This window comes from Myotis lucifugus, unplaced genomic scaffold (assembly GCF_000147115.1).
Source record: "Myotis lucifugus unplaced genomic scaffold, Myoluc2.0 scaffold_0, whole genome shotgun sequence".
In the NCBI taxonomy this organism is placed as follows: Eukaryota; Metazoa; Chordata; class Mammalia; order Chiroptera; family Vespertilionidae; genus Myotis; species Myotis lucifugus.
The window spans coordinates 20,848,189-20,874,258 of record NW_005871048.1 but is presented as its reverse complement, the minus strand read 5'-3'; the positions used below and the strand labels follow the sequence as shown (position 1 = coordinate 20,874,258).

The following is a 26,070-nucleotide window of genomic DNA, read 5'->3' as shown; positions in this document are numbered from 1 at the left end:
CCCCACATACTCATGCTCCCATCCCCCTGTTGTCCATGTCCATTGGTTTGGCTTATATACATGTATACAAGTCCTTCGGTTGATCTCTCCCCTTACCCCCGCCCTCCCCTACTTTCCTTCTGGGACACCTTTTTTTTTTTTTTAAATTCTCACCCAAGGATATTTTTCCATTGATTTTCAGAGAGAGTGGAAGAGAGAGGGAAAGACAGAGAGAAATATTGATATGAGAGAAACACATTGATTGGTTGCCTCCTGCATGTGCCCCAACCAGGGTATATACCCTTGATCGGGATCAAACCCGGGACCCTTTGATCCACAGGCTAGCATGCTATCCACTGAGCCAAACCAGCTAGGGCTACAAAACCTTTTAGATTTCTTAAACATAGAGCCATAGAAAAATGCAACATGTGCTATTATTTTACAGAATGTAAAAACAAAAATAGATTTCTACCTTCAAAACTTAATCCTATATAATAAAAGGCTAATATGCAAAGTGTCCCCTCCACCAGAAGTTCGACAGGGAGTTCAACCTGGAGTTTGACCAGGGAGCTGGGCTGGCTGGCAAATCACCCACAGCCCCTCCACCCAGGTGACCCCACCTCCTATCGCCCCCCTCAACCCTGATCGGGGGCGGGGCTGGCTGGACCCAACCCGTGCATGAATCCATGCACCAGGCCTCTAGTTAGTAATAAGAACTGGAACCTGTTTAAGTTATTTAATAAAGCTTTACTCTTCTTGAAATATTCATGATTTTCCAAATACAAACAGAAGTATTTTAGAAATATTAATTGATTGTATAGTGTTTTAAAAGTCATTTTCATGTTTCAAGTTCCAGAAAGTTAATATAGTACAAGTATGATTTAAAAGTAGTTGAACTTTGGGTGAAAATAAACATGTTGATTAAAATAAAAAATATTGTCCAGGCTGGTTTGGCTCAGTGGGTAGAGCATCAGCCTACATACTGAAGGGTCCCAGGTTCGATTCCAGTCAAGGGCACATGCCCGGGGTTGTGGGCTCAATCCCCAGTGGGGGGCGTTGGAGGCAGCCCATCGGTGATTCTTTCTCAACATTGATATTTCTATCTCTCCCTGTCCCTTCCTCTCTGAAATCAATAAAAATATATTTTAAAAAAATATTTCAGAGCAACAATATCAATTATCTAGCAATATTAATAATAGTGGCTTCAAAAGATAAAATAGAAAAAATTAATGAGTATATGACATTTATAATGACACAATATTTCATACATTTAAATACCATAGCCAAACACCATAAACAACCCAAATGTACATGAACAAGAACAGATAACATACAATACATGCACAAAAATTTTTTTTTAAATTTAAAAGCACAAACTACTGCTATAGAATAACATGAATGAATCTCCCAAAAGCATAACATTAAGCAAGACATACAAAAACAAATGATAAGACAACACACCAGTATATACTGTATTATATTTGCATAAATTTATAGAATAGGCAAAACCAACATATTGTAATAGAAATATGAAAGAGGCTTATCTGTGGAGGAGGGAAATTGCTTGGAAAAGGGCACAGGAGAAATGTCTATAGCTTGTTTTGGTGCTGGTTTCACAGGTGCATTCAATTACCAAAAAGCCATCAAACCAAACACTTAAGATCCATATTAGGTAATTGTATATTAATTACAAAAAAAATCTCAATTTTTTTTTTTACATTGCTGCTTGATACATTCTTTTTTTTTTTTTAAATATATTTTATTGATTTTTTACAGAGAGGAAGGGAGACAGAGAGTCAGAAACATCGATGAGAGAGAAACATCGATCAGCCGCCTCCTGCACATCCCCCACTGGGGATGTGCCCGCAACCCAGGTACATGCCCTTGACCGGAATCGAACCCGGGACCCCTCAGTCCGCAGGCCGACGCTCTATCCACTGAGCCAAACCGGTTTCGGCATTGATACATTCTTCACAAACCAAACACACGATAGCCAGGACAAAACAAAACAAAACACTGTCTACACCCCAGTAGCTTTCTTTTTGCTTCTTCACATTCACTAACCCAAAAAGTTTAATTTTTGTTTGCTTTAGAAATATTTTATAGCAAGTCAAAATTATGCAAGTGGAATCATACAATGCATATGCATTTATGTCCGGTTTCTTATAACATTATGTTTGTGTGATTCATTCATATTTTATGTAGTTGTGTGCTTTCCTTTTTCATTGTTATATATATTCTCTTGTTGATTTTATCATAATTTATTATCTATTCCATTGTTTATTGGCTATTTGATTGTTCACTTATGTGAAAATTCTAGTCTTTTGTCCCACTGCTAGGGTCTTTCCGCATTAAGGGTTCAGGAATCTGGAGAAGGGCTGCGCATAAATGAATTGAGAGACTAGACAAGAAATATAAATTTGGGAGGCATGGGGGATCAAGGGGAGACTCCACTTTCTAGTGAAGTGGGCTCTCTGAATCTCTGGAGCCATGGCTTTTTATTCCCACATTTTGCCCATTAGCAAAGCAGATATACATATCGAAGGTAAGGCCTGGTAAACAATAAAGGACCATCAGGTTGAGGGAACTGCCTTTGGCTGTTCCAGCAGCAGCAGGTAATAATATGCAGATTTTCAGCCCTGCTGAAGGTGTCCATCAGTCTTCTGATGAACTTCTTGCATTTATTTTGCTAACTTCTGGAATTTGCTTCCAGCAGTCCACTTTTCTATTAAGTTATCTCTCCTTTGCATATTACTTGTTTGTGGGAGTTCTTTATATATTTTGGACATTAGTTCTTTTTCACCTTTTTTACCTTTCTCATTATCGTCTTCACTGCAGCTCTCTTTTCTGTCTTAACTTAGCTTTTGTTCAGAATTTAATAGTTTTTAATATAGTCTGCTTTTTCTTTTATGGCAAGTGCTCTTTGTATCCTGTTTATGAAATCTCTTCCTACTCTAAGGCCATGGAGATAGTCTCCTGTTCTTCTCAAAAGGCTTTATTGTTTTATCTTTTACATTTAGATTTACAATAAATTTAGAATTGATTTTTGTATACAATTCGAGGTAGGGATCAAGATATATTTTTAGATATGCATATATAAAATGAGCCATTAGCCTTTATTTGAAGACTGTCTTTTATCATTGCAGTGTCTTCATTCTTTGCCATAAATCAGTTGAGTGTGCATGTGTGGGTTTGTTTCTGGATTCTCTATTCTGTTCTATTGGTCAGTGTGATGACACTTGCATTAATATCCTACTGTATTAATTATAGCTTGATAATAGGTTTTGATATCTGATAGTATATTTATCCTTCAATTTTGTTTCATCTTTAAGATTCTCTTGATAATTCTTGGACCTTTGGCTTTTATATGAATTCCAATTCCCTAGTGAATTAAAAAATATATATATGTTCTGAGATGTTGTTTGTGATCACTCAATGCTATAATTTAGAAGTAGCATTTTCAAATCTTCCTATCTATAAACATATCCATTTTTTCATTTAATTACATTTTAATGTCTCTTAAATAAAATTTGTAGTCATCATTATAGAGGTTTTATACCATTTTCAATAGATTCTTTTGTTCTTGGTACTACATTTTTTATGTTATATTATTTTTGTATTTGGTTGTGCCTGGTATGTAGACACACAATTGATATTTGTATATTGATGTATAATAAGAAACCTTACTAACTTTACTTATTAATTCTAATATATTTCTTTGTATGAATGTTAATTACAGGTATGTTCACTTTATAAAAATATGTTGTTATACATTTATAATTTGTGTTCTTTACTGAATATGTGTGTGTGTGTAAATACATATTTCAATAAAAATTCCACCAAAAAAATAAACAAAATAAACATGGTGATTTAAAATAAATATTTGCAAAAGACATAAATCATCTCTCTACTTACTAGAGTCTAGTGCAATTAAAGAAAGAGCTGACACTCAGCGGGAATGGCTCAGTATTTGAGCATTGACCCAGGAATAAGAAGGCACTGGTTAGATTCCCAATTAGGGCACATTGTTGGGTTGCAGGCTCAATCCCTTGGTAGGGGTATGCAGGAGGCAGCTGATTGATGATTCTCTCTTATCATTGATGTTTCTCTCTAACTCTCTCCCTCTCTGTCTAAAAATAAATAAAAACATAAAACAAATTAGGGATGTTATGCAATCTATACTAATAAAAAGATAATATGCTAATTAGACCAGGTCAATGGACATCTTCCGGACATCAGACTTCCTTGTGAACAAAGCCATGGTGGCAGGGGCCGATGCAGAGGTGGTTAGGGGCGATCAGGCTGGCAGGGGAGCAAGCAGTTAGGGCTGCGATCAGGCTGACGTAGGGGAGCAGTTAAGGTGGTGATCAGGCAGGCAGGCAGAGGCAGTTAGAAGCAATCAGGCAGGCAGGCAGGTGAGCAGTTAGAAGCCAGGGATCCCCACAGGGATCAAGTCTAAACTGGCAGTCGGGCATCCTCCTAGGGCTCCCAGATTGGAGAGGGTACAGGCTGGGCTGAGAGACACCCCCCACGCCGTGCACGAATTTCAATTTCATGTACCGGGCCTCTAGTTTTTTTTTTTTATCAAAAGGGAGAAAGCTGATGGGAATCCTTCATTTGAGGTAAAAAGTATGTAATAAGTCATTCCAATGATCAGAAGAATTTTCTTGCTGCCAAAGGGAACTGATAGATTGATAGGATAAAAATTTTACCAACTTTTTTGAGTAATAAAACATTTGAGATGATGAATGCCACAGCCTTCCTCCACAGGGGAAATTTTTTTGGACATGAAATGTACAAAAATAGAATTTTAGGATTAAAAAATCTACTTAATTTCAGTGTGGGCTTCTAGGGCTCATGGATCCCTTTTGAATAAGCCTTGATCTGTAGTAGCAGTGTACATAGAACTTCTTGTGTAGTGTTCTACATCCACACTGTCCAATAGAGCAGTCAAATGTGACCGTTAAGCATGTATAATTTAGCTATTGTTACTGTGAAACTGAATTTTTAATTGCATTTAATTCTATTACATTTGAATAGCTATATGTGGTTAAGACATACCATATTGGACAGTGTAGCTCTAGAATCTCTTACTTGTCTTCCAAATTTACTGTGGTTAAAATAACCTGAGGTGCTTTATTAAAAATGTACATGTCTACCACTAATTCTGGTATCCAAATTCAGGGCTTCATGACTTATATTTTTAGCAAGCACTCCACGTTTTTCAAATGACTCATGGAATACACTTTAAAATGTACTAGTTTACAATGAAATTGCCACAAATGTATATTTCTATTAGAGTTTCCTGTGTTTTCTGTTTCTTACTGTAATTTCCTATGTTCTTTATTATTGTTATCTCATTTTAGTAGCTCCTTAGCAGGATCTATAGCAGTTTATCAACTTTCTCAATTATGTGCTATGTTTTAAAGTAGTTAAACATGTTACAGTTTTATCTAAAATGAAAATTAAAAGGCTGAGCAGTATTTTAAGAGGACTTCCTTAATGGTTTGGTTGAATTATCTCTGGAAAAATTATTTTGACTTCTTAAATGTCATTTTTACTTTTTAATGTTTTTCTTAAATTTTACTTTTCAGGTTAAGTGTTGACTAAGTTTGCTGGAAAATTAACTTCTGAATTAGAAGGTATTACTTTATACTGTTTATCAAACAGATAACTGTTCCTGTTAAATACCATAGTCTATCATTACGTGGTTCTTTGAATTGCTGAACTCACTTAGTAAAATCACAAAACATAAAAGCACTTTAAAATATTTATCATACCAATAGCATCTACTAGTATACATTAAAATCATTCAATGTTAATAATGATTAAGACTTCAGAAATTATGTAGTCTAAACCCTCCTTTTACAGATGAAAACAATGAAATACAGGAAGATCTAGTGAAGTTTCCAAAGTAATACAAGCATATCTCTACTTTCCCAACATTTTGCCCATAGCTCACACCACCATAGGATCTCAATTCCCTATATCTCTTATTTGTTCAATCATTACTGAATGCTTGCTATGTGCCAAGCACTGTTATGTCATTGAGCATGAGACAATATGAAATTTACATTTAATTGGGGTAAGAGTACATTGATGCTCTTTAGTAGTGCCAAAAAAAATATTTTTTAATCAGACAATCTTTTACTGTGGAAAGGGAAAGGGTCACAAGGTCAAATAACTTGGTTAGATGTGTATGCAGGCAAAATTACTCCCCAAATTAAAATTCTGATAATCACCACCCTTTACTCAGGAATAACATAAAACAGTGCATTTAATGTAGTGACCCAAATGTTTACATAAATTCTATAGTACTTTAGTTTCCAAAATATTTCCTATGTAATAATATAAGGCTTCTTTAATCATCAAAGTATCCATTTGTTCATTGTTTATTATTACTGTACTTTACTTTAAACAACCATAAGGTTTTAAAATAACTTTACCTCTTTACATTTCTTCAATAGATATTACTTACACATTCCTAAATATAGGTAGGACATTTTTTTCACGTTATAGATCCAACAACTTTCTGTGCTTCCACAGTGTCCACTATCCCGAAAGGTACAAGAACTTTCTACTAGCTTATTAAAAACTATTGGTCCAGGTATAGCACCTATGAAAAATACATTAATTGTTAGTCCTCTATAAAAACACTACAGGTTGGTATCAGAATAATTTTTATCCTAAAATTAAACATATATCTAATATAATAAAAGACAAACATGCAAATTGACCATACCTTCACCACGCCTTAAGCCACACCCACCAGCCAATCAGAGCGACTATATGCAAATTAATCCAACAAAGATGGCGGCCGGCAGCCACAGAGCTGGAGCAAGCAGGAGGCTTGGTTGCTCCAGTGATGGAGGAAGCCAAGCTTCCCACCTGCCACAGCTGGCTCTGAGTTCCACTCAAGGCAACAAAGTTTCAATTATAGAAGGTAAATAACTCCAGATACCTGCTTTCAGCTGGCCATGGCCATGGAGCTGGAGCAAGCAGGAGCCAGCTCTCAGCTCCACTGAAGGCAACAAAGTTTAAATTATAGAAGGTAAATAAATCTCAGAATAAAAAATAAAAAGAAAAAAAGGAGAGGCTGGGAGCTTCCATTGCGGGGGGGCTTGGCCAGCCTGAAAACAGCCCTCAGCCCCTCACCCAGACTGGCAAGACACCCCAGTGGGACCCCCACCCTGAAAGGGGTGTGACCAGCTGCAAACAGCTATCAGCCCCTCACCCAGGCTGGCCAGGCACCCCAGTGGAGAGCCCCACACTGAAGGGGCTGTGACCAGCTGTAAACAGCCATCAGCCCCTCACCCAGGCTGGCCAGGCACCCCAGCAGGACCCCCATCCTGGTCCGGGACACCCTTCAGGGCAAACCAGCTGGCCCCCACCCATGCACCAGGCCTCTATCCTATATAATAAAAGGGTAATATGCAAAATGACCCTAACAGCAGAATGACTGGGAATGACTGGTCACTATGACACACACTGACCACCAGGTGGCAGACGCTCAATGCAGGAGCTGCCCCCTGTTGGTCAGTGTGCTCCCACAGGGGAAACTCTACTCAGCCACAAGCCAGGCTGATGGCTGCCAGTACAGTGGTGGTGGTGGGAGCCTCTCCTGCCTCCTCAGCAGCGCTAAGGATGTCCAACTGCAGCTTAGGCCTGCTCCCCGCCGGCAAGTGGACATCCCCTGCCAGAGGGATCTCTGATTGCCAGCTCAGGCCCAATCCCCCGGGGAGCGGGCCTAAGCCAGCAGGTGCTAAGCCAGCAGGTGGTCATCCCCCAAGGGGTCCCAGACTGTGAGAGGGCACAGGCTGGGCTGACGGATGCCCCCTACCTTTGTGCACCAGGCCTCTAGTGTGTGTATATATATATATATATATATAGTTATCACTGTAAACATAACATTTTGAATTATCTAGGAATTGGTCCTGGATAATAACATAAAATAGTCTAAGAATTTACTTATAGATAATATTGTTAATAATTAAAATCAATGTGTTTTTGAAAACTCCTTATCCCTGTAAGCAGGGGTCCTCAAACTTTTTAAACAGGGGGCCAGTTCACTGTCCCTCAGACCATTGGAGGACCGGATTATACTTTAAAAAAAAAACTATGAACAAATTCCTATGCACACTGCACATATCTTATTTGGAAGTAAAAAAACAAAACGGGAATAAATACAATATTTGTATTTGCATGTGGCCCACGGGCCGTAGTTTGAGGACTCCTGCCTGTAAGTATAAAAAATTGGTAGATTTGCATCTTTTCATGATGGTGTGTGCCTGTTGTAATTTAGTTGGCATCTCAAAATTGTTGTGAATTTTTGAGTGAAATATTTAAGAGAAAGGTATTTTAAACATAGATACTAAATATTGATTTTAAGAACTAATGTCAGAAATCCCGGTCTCAGTTGAGTGCTGTCATGCTGCATATAATGGCTCAAGGTAAAAAATCTTAGGCCTACTATGCTTTTCCTCTATTTCCCACGATAATTTTCCAATCCATGATAAATCTTTGTAACCCTAACTCCAATCATATATTGGATGTGTTGATTTTTGTCTCTACGACAACCCCAGAATCCAATTTAATGTGAATATGATTTATATTTTAGCGAGAACCTCCATTTCCGTTTTTTCTACATTATATTCTAATTACTAGAGGCCCGGTGCACAAAAATTTGTGCACTGGTGTGTGTGGGGGGAGTCCCTCAGCCCGACCTGTGCCCTCTCACAGTCTGAGACCCCTTGGGAGATAATCACCTGCTGGCTTAGGCCTGCTCCCTGGGTCACAGATGACAGGCCCAGATCCCGTGCTGGGACGGGCTGTGGAGCGTGCTGCCCCGCCCCACCACCCTGCGTTGCAGATGGTAGGCCCGGATCCCGCGCTGGGGCAGGCAGCGGAGCATGCTGCCCTGCCCCGCCACCCTGGGCCGCACACAGGAGGCCCGGATGGTGGCGGGTGGGCAGCGGCTCATGCTGTGCCACCCCACCTGCAGTATGCAAACTTAATGGCCATCTTTGTTGGGTTAATTTGCATACTCTCCCGATTGGTTGATGGGTGTAGCAAAGGTATGGCCAATTAGCATCTTTGTCTTTTATTAGTGTAAATTATTTCTCCCTCCAGCAGCAGAATTATATTTTAAATGTAAATCAGATAATATCTATCCACAGCCTGAAATTCTCTGATGGCAAAGCCCTATCTAGAGACGGTCTATATCTGAAATATCACTTTATCCTACCCACTCCCATTCAAAAATGCATGTTCCACTGGCTTCTCTTCTGTCTATGCAGTTGCTGTTTGTTATGCTCCCTCTTCCATTACAAACCTGTCCTTGTCTAGTGGACCATTGTTCACTATAAAAATATCCTCTATTTTCCCCCAATTAAAGCTCATTTTAACCCTGCCTACTGATGTAGCTATAGAATGATTTCTCTGATCCACATCAGAGCCACACTTAAATTTTTCTACATTCTTGACTTCATTTATCATGTCTTTCAGTCTTCAGTCCAATCTTGTTTCCTTACCCCACCAATTTTTTCAATCAACTTCTTGAATAGAGATCCTAATATAGTAATAAAGTGGATTTGAAAGCTAGTTTTTGCTATTTTAAGAAAGCCTGGAGTACAGAGTACATTACCCTCAGCAAAACTAATTTGTACTTTGGATACAAATCCTTAAAAATATCAGATTCAGTGACTCTGCTAATGAAATGCTTAAAAGCACTAGTCTAAGTTATTGACTTTCCAAATATAAAGCAATGGATAATTACTATGCTTATGTGTTTTATTTCAGCTTACCAAACCAATTGTATGAGCCTGATGAACATACTTCTGATCAAACAGATGATCTCTTCTAATCTACACTAATAAAAGACAAAGATGCTAATTGACCATACCTTTGCCATGCCCCAAGCCACACCAACCAGCCAATCAGAGTGATTATATGCAAATTAACCCAGCCAACATGGCGGCCAGCAGCCACGGAGCTGGAGCAAGTAGGAGGCTTGGTTGCCCAGGGAATGGAGGAAGCCAAGCTTCCCGCCTGTCCTGAGCTGGGTGTGGCCTCCGTTCATGGCAACAAAGTTTCAATTATAGAAGAAAAATAAATCCCAGATAACTGCTTCCAGCCAGCCTCCACTGGGAGCTTGGGTGGCTGGGGGGCTTGGCCAGCCTGCAAACAGCCATCAGTCCCTCACCCAGGCTGGCCAGGCACCCCAGTGGGGACCCCCACCCTGAAGGGGCTGTGGCCAGCCTGCAAACAGCCAACAGCCACTCACCCAGGCTGGCCACACCCTCATGGGGTGAGGGTCCCCACTGGGGGGCTTGGCCAGCCTGCAAACTGGTATCAGCCACTTACCTGGACTGGCCAGGTACCCCAGCAAGGCACCCCACCCTGAAGGGGGTGTGGCCAGCCTGAAAATGGCTCTCAGCCCCTCACCCAGCCTGGCCAGGCACCCCAGTGGGGACCCCCACACTGAAGGGGCTGTGGCCAGCCTGGAAACAGACATCAGCCCCTCACCCAGGCTGGCCAGGCACTCCTATATAATAAAAGGGTAATATGCAAATTGATCCTAACAGCAGAATGACTGGGAATGACTGGTCACTATGACACACACTGACCACCAGGGGGCAGATGCTCAATTGCAGGAGCTGCCCCCTGGTTGTCAGTGCACTCCCACAGGGGGAGCTCTGCTCAGCCACAAGCCAGGCTGACAGCTGCCAGTACAGCAGTGGTAGTGGGAGCCTCTCCTTCCTCCTTAGCAGCGCTAAGGATGTTCGCCTGCAGCTTAGGCCTGCTCCTCGCTGGCAAGTAGATATCCCCTGAGGCCTCCCGGGCTGCCAGAGGGATGTCTGACTGCCAGCTTAGGTCCAATCCCCCAGGGAGCAGGCCTAAGCCATCAGGTGGTCATCCCCCGAGGGGTCCCAGACTGTGAGAAGGCACAGGCCGGGCTAAGGGACCTCCCCCCCCCCCACCCCCAGTGCAGAAATTTTTGTGCACCGGGCCTCTACTTGAATATAATATTAATGCATATTTTATGTGACAGGATGGGTTATATTATCTTTTTACATTGTGTTGTCTCCGAATATCTACAAAGCAACTCCCCCATTCACTTGCTTTGCTGTTTGCCATTATTATCTGTTTGAAACTGTAAGTGTACATGTAAACATACAGACACATGAAAATATGAACATTTCAATGCAATAATAAATTGCTAAAAGTTCATACCAAAAGTTCTCACAATCATATAGGTCAAACCCAAGGCCAGAGAACGTTGTTTGTCAGGTACAGTCCTGCAACCAAATAGCAATATTATTAAAACTGTTTTTATTAGCTACAGAGAATGTTTTCTAGATTCAAGGTTAATTTTTTTCCTGTGTATGAATTAAACTAATAATCTTTGGCCAATTAACGGAGTTTGATCTGCTTCAATTAAAGAATTACAACTCCTCCCATTTCTCCATATCCTGCCCCTTGCCAACCAATTCCAAATATTTTGCTCTTCACAAGAAGGAAGCAGTTATGGCCCAACTCCCTGCCCCAGCATCCTGAAAAAAAAAATCATCGTTTCCCCACTTCTCTTTCTTCATTCTTTGGCACACACCCATTGTTTTATTTCCTTATTATTATTTTTTTTTGAAATATGTTTTCTTTCCACGCACCCACCCTTCCCCAGCCTTCTTTTAGAGATTCCTCACTCTGTTTCACGCTTCTGTGTTTCTGGATGAATTCTGTTTACCACTTTATTTTGTTAATTACATTCCACATATGAGTGAGATCATATAAGACTTGTCTTTCTCTGACTGGCTTATTTTACTTAGCATAATACTCTCCAGGTCCCTCTATGAGGTCTCAATGGGTAAGAGATTCTTCTTTTTTACTTCTGCATAGTGTTCCATGGTATACATGTACCACAGCTTTTTCATCCACTCATTTAATGATGGGCACTTGGGCTGTTTCCGGATCTTAGCTATTGTTAATTGTGCTGCTATGAACATAGGGGTGCATAATTCTTTCTGATTGGTGTTTCAGGTTTCTTAGGATATATTCCCAGAAGTTGGATCACTGGGTCAAATGGGAGTTTCGTTTTTAATTTTTTGAGGAAACTCCATACTGTTTTCCATACTGGCTGCACCAGTCTGCATTCCCACCAGAGGCATAGAAGCATAGAACAGACTGGGAAATCTCAGAGGGAAGGCAGGAGAGGGTGGTTGGGTGGAAAGAGATCAACCAAAGTACTTCAATGCATATATGTATAACCCATGGACACAGACAACAGGGAAGTGAAGGCCTGGGGTGGGGGTGGGGACAGGATATAAAGGATCAATGGGGGGTGGGAGGAGGAGGACATATGTAATACTTTGTACAATGAAGATTTAATTTTTTAAAAGTCTAAAAAATAAGAAGAGGGGAGAGGTGGGAGTGGGCTGGAAAAGGTTAATGGGGAATAAAGGAGGAGCTATGTAATACTTTCAACAATAAAGATTTTTTAAAAAGAAAAATAAATAAAAATAAGAAGAAGAAATAGGACTTGTATGCATGCATATAAGCATAACCAATGGACACAAGACAATGGGGTGTAGGGGCAGCTGGGGGAAGGTCAAGGGGGGAAAAAAAGAAACATGTAATACTCTTTGTAATACCTTAAGCAATAAAACAAAATTTTAAAAAAGTAGAAATAAAATAAAATTATATCCTAAGTTCTTTCCTCTTTTACAGTTTTCCCTCTTGCATCACCTTCCACACTATTTTCAAGGTATTCTATCTAAAATGCATATTTGAAAAATTAATAAATAATATGCATATTTGGTCACTTTTACTTCTGAAGTTTATTGTCAATGACTTCCAGGTATACACAGGATAACATCATTCACATTAATATGGCAAAGAAAACCAACCATTATTAGGCCCTTAGGAAGCTCAAATCTCCTTGTCCCATTTCACCATCATGCTACTCCTATCATAACAAAACTCCTTGCCCACATATTTTATGCATTTTGCCTCTACTTTCACTGCTCACTTTTCCTGTTGAAAACTTGTCCCAAGTCCGCTTACATTATGAGAAATCACTTATCTTCATAACTTAGTTAAAGTGCCATATCTTCTGTAAGTTTTCTAAATTTTCCTAGGTAAAAATTACCATTTTCTTCACTTTGTTCTGGGTTAGATTTACAAGCTTTAATCAAGGCACCTCTAACTATACAACCTACTTCTTTTTAAATGTTTTTCTCCCCCTATTCAACTCTAATCAACTTAATGTCACTGTTCATATCTTATTGGTCCTTATAGTTTCAGTGCCAGACATATGTATGTATAAGTAATAAAAAAGCTGCTTCCTCTATTTTTATGTCCAGGTTTTGTCTCCCATTTAAGTTGCAAGCTCATTGCCCTGGCCCAGTAGCTCAGCTGGTTAGAGTGTTGTCCTGATAAGCCAAGGTATCAGGTTTGATCATGGGTTAGGGCACATACAAGAATCAACCAATGAATGCATAAATAAGTGGAAAGCATCTCTCTCTCTCTCTCTCCAATTTATATTAAATTTTTTTTAAAATTGTAAGTTCATTAAAAGCAGAGACCACATGTGCCCAATTCAGATTTTATTTCTGCACATATTTATTCATGTTCTCTAGTCTACTTGATTAGGGGGCAAAAAAATTGCTCCCCATGACTTAAATTTTTATGTTAGCCCCTGGGAAAAAATAAATTTAAAATAATGACCCATTTTTCTGTTACTGTGATAAAAATATTGTATTGTCTATTTTATATATTCTGGAAAAACAAAGGAATAACAATGTTATTTTAATAAATATATGTAGCAAAATTCTAAAAATTGTGTCCCTTTGTTGATAATACTGATGTTTTCTCATAGTTTAACTGGCTAATAGAGAAGTAAATATTTAATAAGTATCTATAACCAATGACTCAACATCATAATTTGATCTGTGTTATAATTAAGAACTTTCCTATATTTATGAATTTTCAAGGTGTGGTAAATTAAGTATTTAAATTTAGTTTTGTTTTAAGATAAAGCTAAACTAAATGGGTTATCTATAGACTATGCAAATACATTAGATAAAGAATTAGACATACACATAAATTTTGATGATGTAACAATTTGCCTATAAATGAATTTTCCATGTTAAATTAAAGTTAATTACTTAATTTGAACTAAATTTGATATCAATGGGCTTTATGCAAATAAATAAGCTAAAATAGAGAATTAAACATGCACATTAATTTGGACAATGTAAGAATTTCCCCTCTAGCAGTTCCTACAGTGAAACAAAAGAGTAAACCATTTACTACAATATTGTAAAGCTTCCTAAAATTGTCTTCTTATATACTAAAAAACAATTAGTATGAATAATAATATACATACCGAAGGATGGTCAGCATGTTCGGTATAACAGAAAAACAAGCAAATACAATCGTAGAAAAGACAAAAACAATGAACATAGGTAATTTATAGCAACTTGATACACATGTCCCAGCGTTGGCATCAATAAAATCACCTTGCTCATCTGAAATTGCTATTCCTTCATCAATGCAAGAACATTGGAAATATGTCTATGATAAATAAGATGGAAAATTATCTCTTAGAAATATAATCATAAAGCAAAAACTTATTACTGTAAAATAAAACCAATCAATAACAACATGGAGACTAGCCAGTTGTATCAGTAAATGCCCTTACATTAAATCTGCCAGTCATCATTTAGAAATGAAACATTAATGACATGTCCAAGCTATTTTACCTAGCGAAGACTCATGTGTGTGTGTGTGTGTGTGTGTGTGTGTGTGTGTGTGTGTATGTAATTATTGTTAGGGAAAATTCTATTAATTTAAGAAATTCCACCAAAAATATTTACACCTAAGTGCACAAATAATTTTTGGAGAACTATGTAAATTGAGGGCAATTAAGTATAATGTAATAAAATTGAACTTTAGCTGAGATTGGAAATATGGACAGTTACCCAACTGTGGAAGGTTTTGGGACTATACTGCAAAGATAAGGCTTTATTTTGTATGTAATGATGGCAGGGCTATTATCTATTCAGCAGAGTAGGCCTTGTTTAGGGCACTAATACATTAAGGACACATACAACTGTTGTAATTCTAGTGTCTTTTAAAATTTTTTAAATGAATATACTAATATTGAATCCAGCCTGGATCATATTTGTCTTCATACTAATACAGGTATACATTGATTTTTAAAAATTAATTTAATTAAATTTTTCTTTTTGCTTATAAAGGCAAAGTACCTAGGGCCAATGAAAGTCACAATATATCCCTAAGGGGGAGCCAATGAAAATTTGGGGTAGTAGTTGTAGGGTTGATAATTCAAGAAAAATGAAAAAGTGATATTTCTAAGAACTAAACAGAGTTTGAAGATACAGAGATCAGTTAGCAATTTACTAATCTATTTAAAATATTCTAGTTTAAAAAATTATCATAAATTCAACAGAAATATGGAACTAGGTTACTAGTGAAGGTATAAGAGGTAAGAAAATTGACTTGAATCAATGAAAAATAAATTTAAAAAATAAATTAATTAATTTAAAAAAATGACTTGAATCTGATTGATTCATAAAATGATGCTCCAAAAATCATCTCTGTTTATTTGTAGGAGTTACTAAATAGTTACTAAATATGCTTTAAAAAAAAGAGAGCGAAAGAGAGTAAGAAAAGAAATATCCAAACTGCCAAGTTATTCATTCCACCATATTTTTTTAGTGCTTCTGTACTAAATACTAAACATCATTCTAGGTGTTGTGAAAACACACTAAACAATACAATAGAAAGTAAGGGCTCCTAGGGGTAAACTTATCATAATGAGTGACTACCTCAATGACTCAATATAAACTGAGCAGAGATTTGAAGAAGGTAAGGGAGGGAACCATTGGTTATCTGAAAAAAGTACATCCCAGGTAGGAAAACAAAATCATGCTTAAGAAAAGCAAGGAGGAAAATGTGGCTAAAGCAGAGCTGACATGAAGTAAACTGAAGAGAAAATAAAATTGGAGTAGTGAGAGGAGATTTGATTATACACATTTATTATATAGGACTAGAGGACTGATTATATAAAAACTGATAAATAATTACAAGACCAATTTAAGAACTTTGGTTTTTAAACTTAGTAATGTGAAACCATTGGAGGAATATATGTATAAATCAGAGGCCTGGTGCACGAAAATTCGTCCACTCAGCAGGGGGAGGGGTCCTTCAGCCTGGCCTGCGCCTTCTCACAGTCCTGGAGCCTTCAGAGGATGTCCAACTGACAGCTTAGGTCTGCTCCCTGGGGTCTAAGCTGCAGTCTGGCCTCCCTCTGCAGGAGGCGACCAGGTAGGCTGATCAGGGAACAGCGTGGCCAGCGAGTGGCCGCCCCCCCCCCCCCAGTTGCCTCTCCGCCGCTGCTGGTCACCACTGCCCCCTGATCACTATCCCCTCCCTCTGCCTGCTGGCACACACCTTGGCTGGCCTGGTGCTGCCTGCTCGCCGGCCCCACCCCATCAACCGGTCATTCCGCTGTTTGGTCGATTTGCATATTACACTTTTATTATATAGGACTAGAGGCCTAATGCACGAAATTCATGCAAGAGTAGGCCTTCCTTCCCCTGGCTGCTGGCACCAGCTTCCCTCTGGCATCCGGGACCCAGGCTTCCCTCTGGCCACTGGCACCTGGGACCCAGGCTTCCTTCCAGCTGCCAGCAGGCACCCAAAACCTAGCTTCCCTCGCAGCCCCAGCTTCGTCCGGAAGGACATCTGGTCTAATTAGCATATTACACTTTTATTATTATAGATGATATTTTAAAATGTTACTTAGCTATTATATTGAGACTACTGGTCTCATCTATGATTGTTAAGATGAAAGCAGAGACAATAGTTAAAAATCTCTTGAATCAAGCCCTAGCCAGTTTGGCTTGGTTGATAGAGTATCGGCTTGCAGACTGAAGGGTACCGGGTTCGATTCCGGTCAAGGGCACATGCCCAGGTTGCAGGCTTGATTCCCAGTGGGGGCGTTCAGGAGGCAGCTAATCAATGATTGTCTCTCATCATTGATGTCTCTCTCTCTCTCTCTCTCTCTCTCTCTCTCTTTCTCTCTCTCTCCCTCCGAGGAACAGCAGCCTCATGAGCAGCCTGCCCCGATTTGAATGGATTTTCTGAAGGGTTTTAGAGTAGAAGTGTTTATCAAAAGGAGAAAGTCATGTGGAGGCTTCCCTGAAAGAAACTAAGATCTTCTGTCCAGAGAGGCCATTAGTCCGTGGTTCAGAGAGAGAACCAAAACAATAAACACAACTTCACTGTTTTTCACCATCTTTCTGATTTTTCCACTAGAACTCATTATTTTAATCCAGTCAGAAGCTGGAAGGCAAAAGAGCTCTCATCCTATAGATCAGTCTCCTGGAACAATGAGGAGGGTAAAGAAAGATGAAAAGTAGATGTGGATGTCAGACATAAGATATCTAGTACAACAAATGGTTGGAGGCTATAGAATTTAGGCTGACTAAGGGCAGAAGTGAAAATATGAAGAAGGGTTAGTGAACAGATTATAGAATCACAAGATATCAGGCTCTGGAAGGATCAAAGAACTATAGAATTATATTCAAAGAGATATAACTAAAATGCCAAAAGTTATATCAAAATGAAATAGTAAAATATATTCAAACAATAAAAAGGAAGGTAGGTCTTTTTAAAAATACATTTTTATTGATTTCAGAGAGGAAGAGAGGGAGGGAGAGATAGAAACATCAATGATGAGAGGGAATCATTGATTGATTGCCTGCATGCCCCACACTGGAGATCGAGCCTGCAACCTGGGCATGTGCCCTGACCAAGAATCAAATCATGACCTCTTCATTTATAGGTTAACACTCAACCACTGAGCCACACTCGTGATCAGGAAGCTATATCTTAACCCACCATGGCAATAATTATAATAAATGTCAACACTCTAAAAACTCCAATTAAAAGACAGATTAACAAAATTGAAGAAAAAGCAAAACCACATTATATGCTGGCTACAAGAGACACTTTACACATAAAGACACAAATATTTGAAAAATAAAATGATAGAAGTAAGATGCACCATGGAAACAATCAGCAAGAAAAAGCTGGAGTGACTATTTAACATATAAAATTTATTTATTACTTAAAGACAAGAGTATTACCAGAGACGGAAAAAGAGATTTTATAAAGATAAAAGGAACAATTAGATGTGACAATTATCAAAAATTATGCACATAATAGCACAGCCTGAAAATACATGAAGCCAAATAATAATTATATTAGGAGATATTTTTCATACACACCGTTCAGGATTTAATATAATATTACAAGGCTTGCAAACTGATAAGAATATTTAGCTTAAAAGTAAGAGAGAAACAAATATAAGTAGACTCAGAGTTGATCTAGATAGTGGACTTAATAGCAAGAACTTTAAAATCACTCTGAATTTTTTTAAATGGAGGGTAAAGTGGATAAAATATCTTAAACGATGTGAAATTTAACAGGATTTGGATTCTACAAAAACATAAATGTTAGAACGGAAAAATACGATGAGTAAACTTAGAACCTCTTACTGGGCTTAAAAGTAGATACTGGAGAATAGAGAATGCGACAAGTCAACAGAAAGTATCTACATTTAAACAAACAGCTGAAAGGAGATGGAAAAATAGAGAAAAGAACAAAAGAGTATTGGACTCAGTGGAAAGGTCTATTTGTAGTCTCTGGTAGGCAGAATTCTAAGATGCACCTAAATTTCCCACCCTCCCACCTAGGACCGCGGCTTAAGCTGGGGGCCGAGGTGGTTAGGAGTGATCAGGCGGCAAGGGGGCAAAGTAGGGGCAATCAGGCCGACAAGGGGGCAAGGTAGGGACTATCAGGCTGGCAGGGGGGCAGTCAGAGGCAATCAGGCCACAGGCAGGCAGAGGTAGTTAGGGGCAATCAGGCAGGCAGGCAGGCAAGCAGTTAGGAGCCAGCAGTCCCGGAATCAAGAGGAATGTCCATCTGCTGATTTAGTCAGACATCCCCCGAGGGGGTCTCAGATTGGAGAGGGTGCAGACCAGGCTTCTAGTTTTATAATAATAGCTATATCAGCTGCTGAAAAGAACTAGCCCCAATGATAAAATTAAGAAAACACAAGATTTCTTTTACATCTATGTAAGGAAATTTGAAGATCTTTGGTGGCATAGATAAGAAGAATACATATGGGTCTCAATGAGGCAAAAATGCTCAGGAATAATATCAATATGAAGGGGATATATCTATTTTCAGTTTTAGTAAAGCTGTGAATTTTCTATAGGAAATGAGAAATATTCAGAGGTATAGTATGTTCACCATTCCTTTGCAAATTTTTGCATAAGTGCAATGAGAGAGCATCCAATTCTAACTCATGTTGACCCTGATCAAGTTTTGAAAATGAACAATTAATCAGAATTATTTCTAAGTTGACATATTTTCATTGAAAAAATACTTTCCAGAGGGAATTCCATTAACATCATTTAGATACTTGATCATTTTTGTATATGATGTTTCTTTTACTAGTATTTAATTTTGATTTTGTTTAAAATGATTTTTATTGGTATCAATTCTTTTCCCCTTTGAAATAATGCATATTTTATCCATTAATCAGTTGCATCCATATAAAATTGTACTAATCATAGCTTCTGCTATTGTCAGTTTTCCTTCAGAGCCATTATTTCTATCAAGGCTAAGGGTGTCCTGGGTAATTTTTGTTGTTGTTTTTTTGTTACTCCTCACTGGAAGATATTTTTCCATTCATCTTTAGGGAGAGTGGAAGAGAGAGGGAAAGACAGAGAGAAACATTGATGTGAGATAAACACATCGATTGGTTGCCTCCTGCACATGCCCTGAACAGGGCCCAGGCTGGGGAGAAGCCTGAAACTGAGGTACATGCCCTCGACTGTATTCAACCCCAGAACCCTTTGGTCCACAGCCAATGCTCTATCCACTAAGACAAACCATCTAGGGCCTGGGTAATTTTGAAGAGATCTAATTTTTGTCAAAAATTTTTATTCTGGGACCATTTAAGATCTTGCTCTCCAGCATGTGTCATCAATTTGACTTAAATAAAGTCTTATAAAAATTCTCAAAAATATTTTATTCTTCTTTCAATTTTTATTTAGTATCAAATTTTATCACACAGTTTGACTATTTTGTTGGTCATTTCTATCACTGTTATTCATTATGAATTATTCCTTAGAGAAATACAAGAAAATCATAAAAATTTTTTAATAAATACAAAAAAATCATTAAAAGCAATTCCCTCCCAAAAGAAAATGTTCTGTTTTATACTGTGGTAACAACATGAGCATTTACCAGTCATTTACTTATTTCAGACAAAAATGGAGGAGAGGAAGTAAGTGGAGTATAAAGTACATTTTCTATAAGTTAATAAATTGTTGAAGATGGGTGATTGGCATATAGGAATTTGTTAACTTTTCTATTACATTTAATGCTTTACACAGTAACATGTTTTAAAGGTTTAAAATATATAATGTAACATATAATAATTTTAAAGGGTATGCAACCTTTTTATATTAGTAGTCAATAAAAAACTGAAGATATATGAACCTTTACTAGTATAATAAAAGGGTAATATGCAAATCGACTGAACGGCAGAAGGACCGGTTGCTATGATGCGCACTGACCACCAGGAGTCAGGTGCTTAATGTAGGAGCTGCCTCCTGGTGGTCAGTGCACTCCCACAGGAGGAGTGCCGTTCAGCCAGAAGCCTGGCTCATGGCTGGCGAGCATGGGGAGTGGGCCTAAGCCAGCAGTTAGACATCCCCTGAGGGCTCCCAGACTGTGAGAGGGCACAGGCCGGGCTGAGGGACCACCCCTCCCCCCCAAGTGCATGAATTTCATGCACCGGGCCTCTAGTTATATCATAAGCCATTGAAAGGTGATCATGAGGAACTAAAAGATGGACAGGTATGCAAATACATTATAATGAAATGAGCTGTGTAATAGGGCAAAAAATATTGTTATGTATTACATAACTAATAAAGGACTTTACTGCTTAATAAGGGAGGTGGTATGATGTCTATATGTCAGGAAATACATGTCTCTGTTTCTCTCCCCTTTATAAAACTAGCCAGAGAAGGGAGAGAGAAACTGAATTTTTACAGCCTGAGTCCCTGCTGTTCTCCTTAAAGGGGAGAAGCTGAAGTTGCAGCCCATTACTTAGATAAAAGCTCATATATGCAACTTTGGATATAATAAAATGAAACTGGAGTCAAACAAGTAGCTGAGTGTTTAGCTGCTCTCCATGACAAAAATAAAATTGTCATAAGTTGGTAAAAGACCCAGGGAAATAAGGAATTCTGACAGAAATGGCCCCAAAAATGAACATATAGGGGAATTTTAAAATGAGACCTGATTCATGTAAATATCAAAGAACAAAAAGGGATAACAAATGATCAATTTTAAATTATGTGCAGTGCTGCCATAATGTAAACATCATCCACAAGCTCAACCCCTTACTGGAGAGAAAGAAGCATAACTCAAAATAATTACCTTCCCATGATTAGATGTTTTAGATTTATTACAGCCTGCATAGCAAGGAGAAAAATATCCAATATCGTCTCTTCCACATACAGCAAAATAAAATGAAGATGAGCATTTACAATGAGAATTGCAAGGGGCTGTCAGGTTTCCCAACTGCCCTGTTCTGTAGAAAAAGAGATTGAACGTAATTATAATGCCATGGTATATTTATTAATGTATATATACATCAAGATATCCACACCAACCCATACACAGTTGAAAGTCTACATAATAACTTAAGTTGACCCTCTGTATATGTGGATTCCCAACTTCAGATCAAAAATACTGTTTTCCATCCATGGTTGAGAATCAGCAGATGTGAAACCCAAGGACACAGAGGGCTGACTGTATGTATATTATTGAAAAAAATATACAGTCAGTGGTCCCACATAGTCAAACATGTTATGTTATTCAATATCTGGATACCCTGTGGGTCTATTCTATCATCTGTTTTGTCTCATGGATTTTTACCATGTCCCTGGCCTGCCTGGTAATTTTTTTAATGCAAATTTTTGCCAAAGATAATTTATAGCTCTATATATTATCTTTTGTGCAGAGCACTGGATGTCTCTTTTTGCTGCTATGTAGAATGCTTGCTGGTCACATCAATCTAATTAGAGGACAAATTAACTCCTGGCTAGGCTATACTACTTTAGAAAGGCCCTCACTCATTGGTCTTAGCCTTTCATTGAGAACATGTGTCCACCAAAGTTCCTTCCCTAACACATTCTAAACTCACCAGCACATTAAACCCTTATGTAAAGAAAATTACAATACTGATAACATTTTTCTCTGCTTTTTACAAGATTCTGCTCAATTTCAGCCTCTTAGCTTCCTAATTGAGTGAAAACCCAATAGAGTGTTATTTCATTTGTCTAACTCTCTCTTCTCTCTGATATTCTGCCCTGCCCCATGCTCTTATTTTGGTCTCTTTAGAATCATAGGTCAAAAACTTGTGCTAATTTCTTGTCATATTACTAGATGCTTCTTGCCCGGATCCTGTGTCCAAACTCTCAGTTTCTCACTAATATACAGAGTTAGCAAATATCCTCAGAGAGGGGTGGGGTGGGAAGGAGAACTACAGAAGGTTGCTCCTCCTCTCAAAGGTTTGCCTTTCTCAGGATTTTGGCTTTTAAATTCCAGGCTGTCCAAGCAGCTTTAAACAAAATTTTAAAAGTTTTATACAGCTTTTCTAGTTACTAGTATTCTCAGTGAGAGCAATGGTCTGCCTTAAGCTAGTCCATTGTAGCTGGAAGTGGAAGTTTATTTTCATGTTTTCCTTGCTTAGTTCTTTGGTTTCCAGTTCCAGTTCTGTTCCCCTGTATTTAATGTCAATCTCTGCCAAGTTCTTTGAATTTTTGTATGTTTAGCTTAAAGGAGACATTACTCATGCATACTTTCAGATATACTTTAATTCTATTCTTTGACGTCTTTAAGAAGGCAGACATACCAACTCAGAAAACAAAGTAAGTCTTGCTTTGTACAGACAGTACTAGTCTGCATTGCTAGCCACCTTAGGACAGAATTCTACTTATAGGTTCTGAATCATTTCAATGTGTTTTTCCTTTAGTATTTTATGAATGTATAAACAATCATGTAATAAGCTATCATTGTTATGTTTCTGCCTTTAATATGAAAGGTAAAACTATGCTTTACTTTTTTTATATGTTCAATAATTCTAAGAATGATAAATATATAAATAAAAGTCAATGGATTCATAATCTTTAATTGACTAAAAAATACGTTGTTGAGTTTGGATGTAAATATCTAATATACAAAATTATATTTACCCGTTATAATCTTCAGTGATCCCAGCAAATGGCATTGGTTCACAGCGTACAAACATTGTAAGCATAACCAGTACAAGTGATATAGCAGATGTAACCATTGTAAAGCTCATACGGCCTTTACAATACATCTGTAACTTGGAAGCAATGACACCTCCCAGAAGCTGGCCAAAAGCACCTCCTGGAATTAAAACAAGTCCTAAAGGAAAAAAGGAGGAAGAGGAAACACAATTAAAAATAATCAACTAAAGGTATTACAGAAAATTCATACATTGATGCATTCCTCTCTGCTCTAAATATATAGCAAACATAGATTTAAATAAAAAGACAGAAAATTTGATACAGAAAGCATGATACACATCTCGACAAACCTGAACCTTAAAATTAATAAAAATTTGTCAATTTTGCTCCTATGGTAGTAAAGACATCTAAGATAAACCCAAAACTTAATCCATGCAAACAGAAGATGAGAGCTATTATTATATAGCTGCCTGGATTTATGGTTTTAGCAAGAGGCATGCCCATAGTGACAAGAGTTCACAAACAAAGATTTGTTACCAAGTAGTAAACCAAGCCTCCCATTGCTTCTGGTTAATATCAACAATCTCACAACGAAGTAGGACTCAAGAATAACCATTCAGAGATATAGTTTTCTTTTCCAAGAAGCCTGAGGGATTGGAAAGAGGTAAGCATAAGAAGGAGGGAAAAGGAGCAGGAGGAGAAGAAATATAGTTATAAAAGAAAAACTCAGATGAAGATAGCACAGTAATTTCATACATTGATATAATCTCCTCTGCACCAAACATATAGAAATGGTAGATTTAAATAGGAAAATAAATATAAGGTAAAAAACAAACAAAAATCCCATTAACATCAGATTAAATTTATAGCATAGGATTATCTGACAGTCTTGTAAATAATTTTAAAATGCCCCAAAAGATTAATGACAGTATAACTTCAATAAAAATGAAGAAGAATACAATCATAAGAGAAAGTAATAAAAAATAAGAGCAGGTGGATAAAAAAAGGACAAATGAGAAGCCTAGATATTTTAAAATGCAATTGTTAAAATAAAAATTCAAATCCCAGACCAGAGACATTTGAAACTGAATTAATAATTGGAATAAAGCATTATGTTATTCATCCAGCATGTAACTTTTTAAAAAAGAGAGTGAGTCCAGCCGGTGTGGCTAGGTGGTTGAGCATCAACCTATGAACCAGAGGTCACCGTTTGATTCCAGGTCAAGGAACATGCCTGGGGTTACAGGCTCGGTCCCCAGTAGGGGGCATGTAGGAGGCAGTCGATCAATGATTCTCTCTCATCATTAAAGTTTCTATCTCTCTTTTCCTCTCCTTTCCTCTCTGAAATCAATTTAAAAATTAAAAAAAAAAACAACGAAAGAAGAATAACTAAAATAAGCATTTAAAAGACAATGGGTACAGTGGAGAAATTTGATACACATGACCTCAGCAAAATGATGGTCAAATTCAAAAGCTATGGTAATAGTATGTACCACTGATATGATGTGATAAAAATGGCACATTATGTCTGTGGTTTTCCTTTCAAAACCCATAACTCCTGTCTAATCATGAGAAAAACATTAGACAATTTCCAATTGAAGGACATTCCAAAAAATAACTGACAAGCACTCCTCAAAACTGTCAAGGTCACCAAAAACGAGAGAAGTCTGAGAAGCTGTCATAACCAAGAGCAACTAAGGAGACATGAGAACTAAATCTAATATGGTATTCTGAGTGAGATCCTGGAACAGAAAAAGGATATTATGTGAAAGCATAAGAAAATATAAATAAATGTTGACTTTAGTTAGTAATATTAATATTGGTTTACTAAGCAAGATACCATGCTAATCTACACTAATAAAAGAGAAACATGGTAATTGGCGTACGACCGCTACCCTTCCCATTGGCTAATTAGCGAGATATGCAAATTAATCACCAGCCAAGATGGCGGTTAACTGTCAACAAAGATGGCGGTTAATTTGCATATGTAGGCACAATGCAGGAAGGCAAAAGGGAAAGCACAGAAGAAGCCCCCTGGCACTGACAGTGATCGGAAACCCAGGGGGGAGCTAAGAGCCGGGGGACATGCCCCCCAGCCATGATCGGAGAATCCTGGCCTTTGCCGCACTGGCCAGTGATAGTGGGAAGTAGGGGTGGAGCCAGCGATAGGAGCTGGGCAGGGGCGGAGCCCGCGATCGTGGGGTGGCTGCAGCTGTTGGTCTCCGCTGCCCGGAGCCCACTTTCAGGGAGCGGTTGAGCTGGGTGGGGGGGCGGCTGCAGCTTGGGGTGTCCCTTGCCTGGGCCTAACGCCTCGGCCAAAGACGTGAGGTCCGGGCAGGGGCGGAGCCCACTATAGGGGGGCGGCTGCAGCTTGGGGGGTCCCCTGCCTGGGCCTAACGCCTCCGCCAGAGGCGTAAGGCCTGGGCAGGGGCGGAGCCCACTATAGGGGGGCGGCTGCAGCTTGGGATCCCCGCTGCCCTTGCCTAACCCCTCCAACAAAAAGGGTTTTAGAGGCCCGGGCAGGGGCGGAGCTCACGATCGGGGGGGGGGGGGGGTTGCCGGGGGGGGGGGCCCCCCGCGGGGGGGCAAAAACCCCTTCGCCCAAAAAGTTTTTTAATCCCAGGGGGGGGGGGGAAACCCCAAATATTGGGGGGGGGGTTTGAAGGGAGGGGTCCCCCTCCCCCGGGTTTTAACCTCCTCTCAAAAAAAA

At 38.7% G+C, this 26,070-nt stretch overlaps 1 protein-coding gene across 1 annotated transcript in view; it reads right to left on the bottom strand.

The window, feature by feature from the left end:
* Positions 1 to 26,070, bottom strand: part of LOC102438452 (solute carrier organic anion transporter family member 6A1) — a 106,672-nt gene that overhangs the window by 27,165 nt on the left and 53,437 nt on the right. The window contains exons 8-12 of the mRNA XM_023756524.1: positions 23,343 to 23,538; positions 21,523 to 21,676; positions 14,363 to 14,550; positions 11,212 to 11,276; positions 6,458 to 6,595 (exon numbers count right to left, since the gene is read on the bottom strand). Of these exons, the coding sequence (XP_023612292.1) occupies positions 6,458 to 6,595; positions 11,212 to 11,276; positions 14,363 to 14,550; positions 21,523 to 21,676; positions 23,343 to 23,538 (741 nt within the window). The remainder of the gene's footprint in view (positions 1 to 6,457; positions 6,596 to 11,211; positions 11,277 to 14,362; positions 14,551 to 21,522; positions 21,677 to 23,342; positions 23,539 to 26,070) is intronic.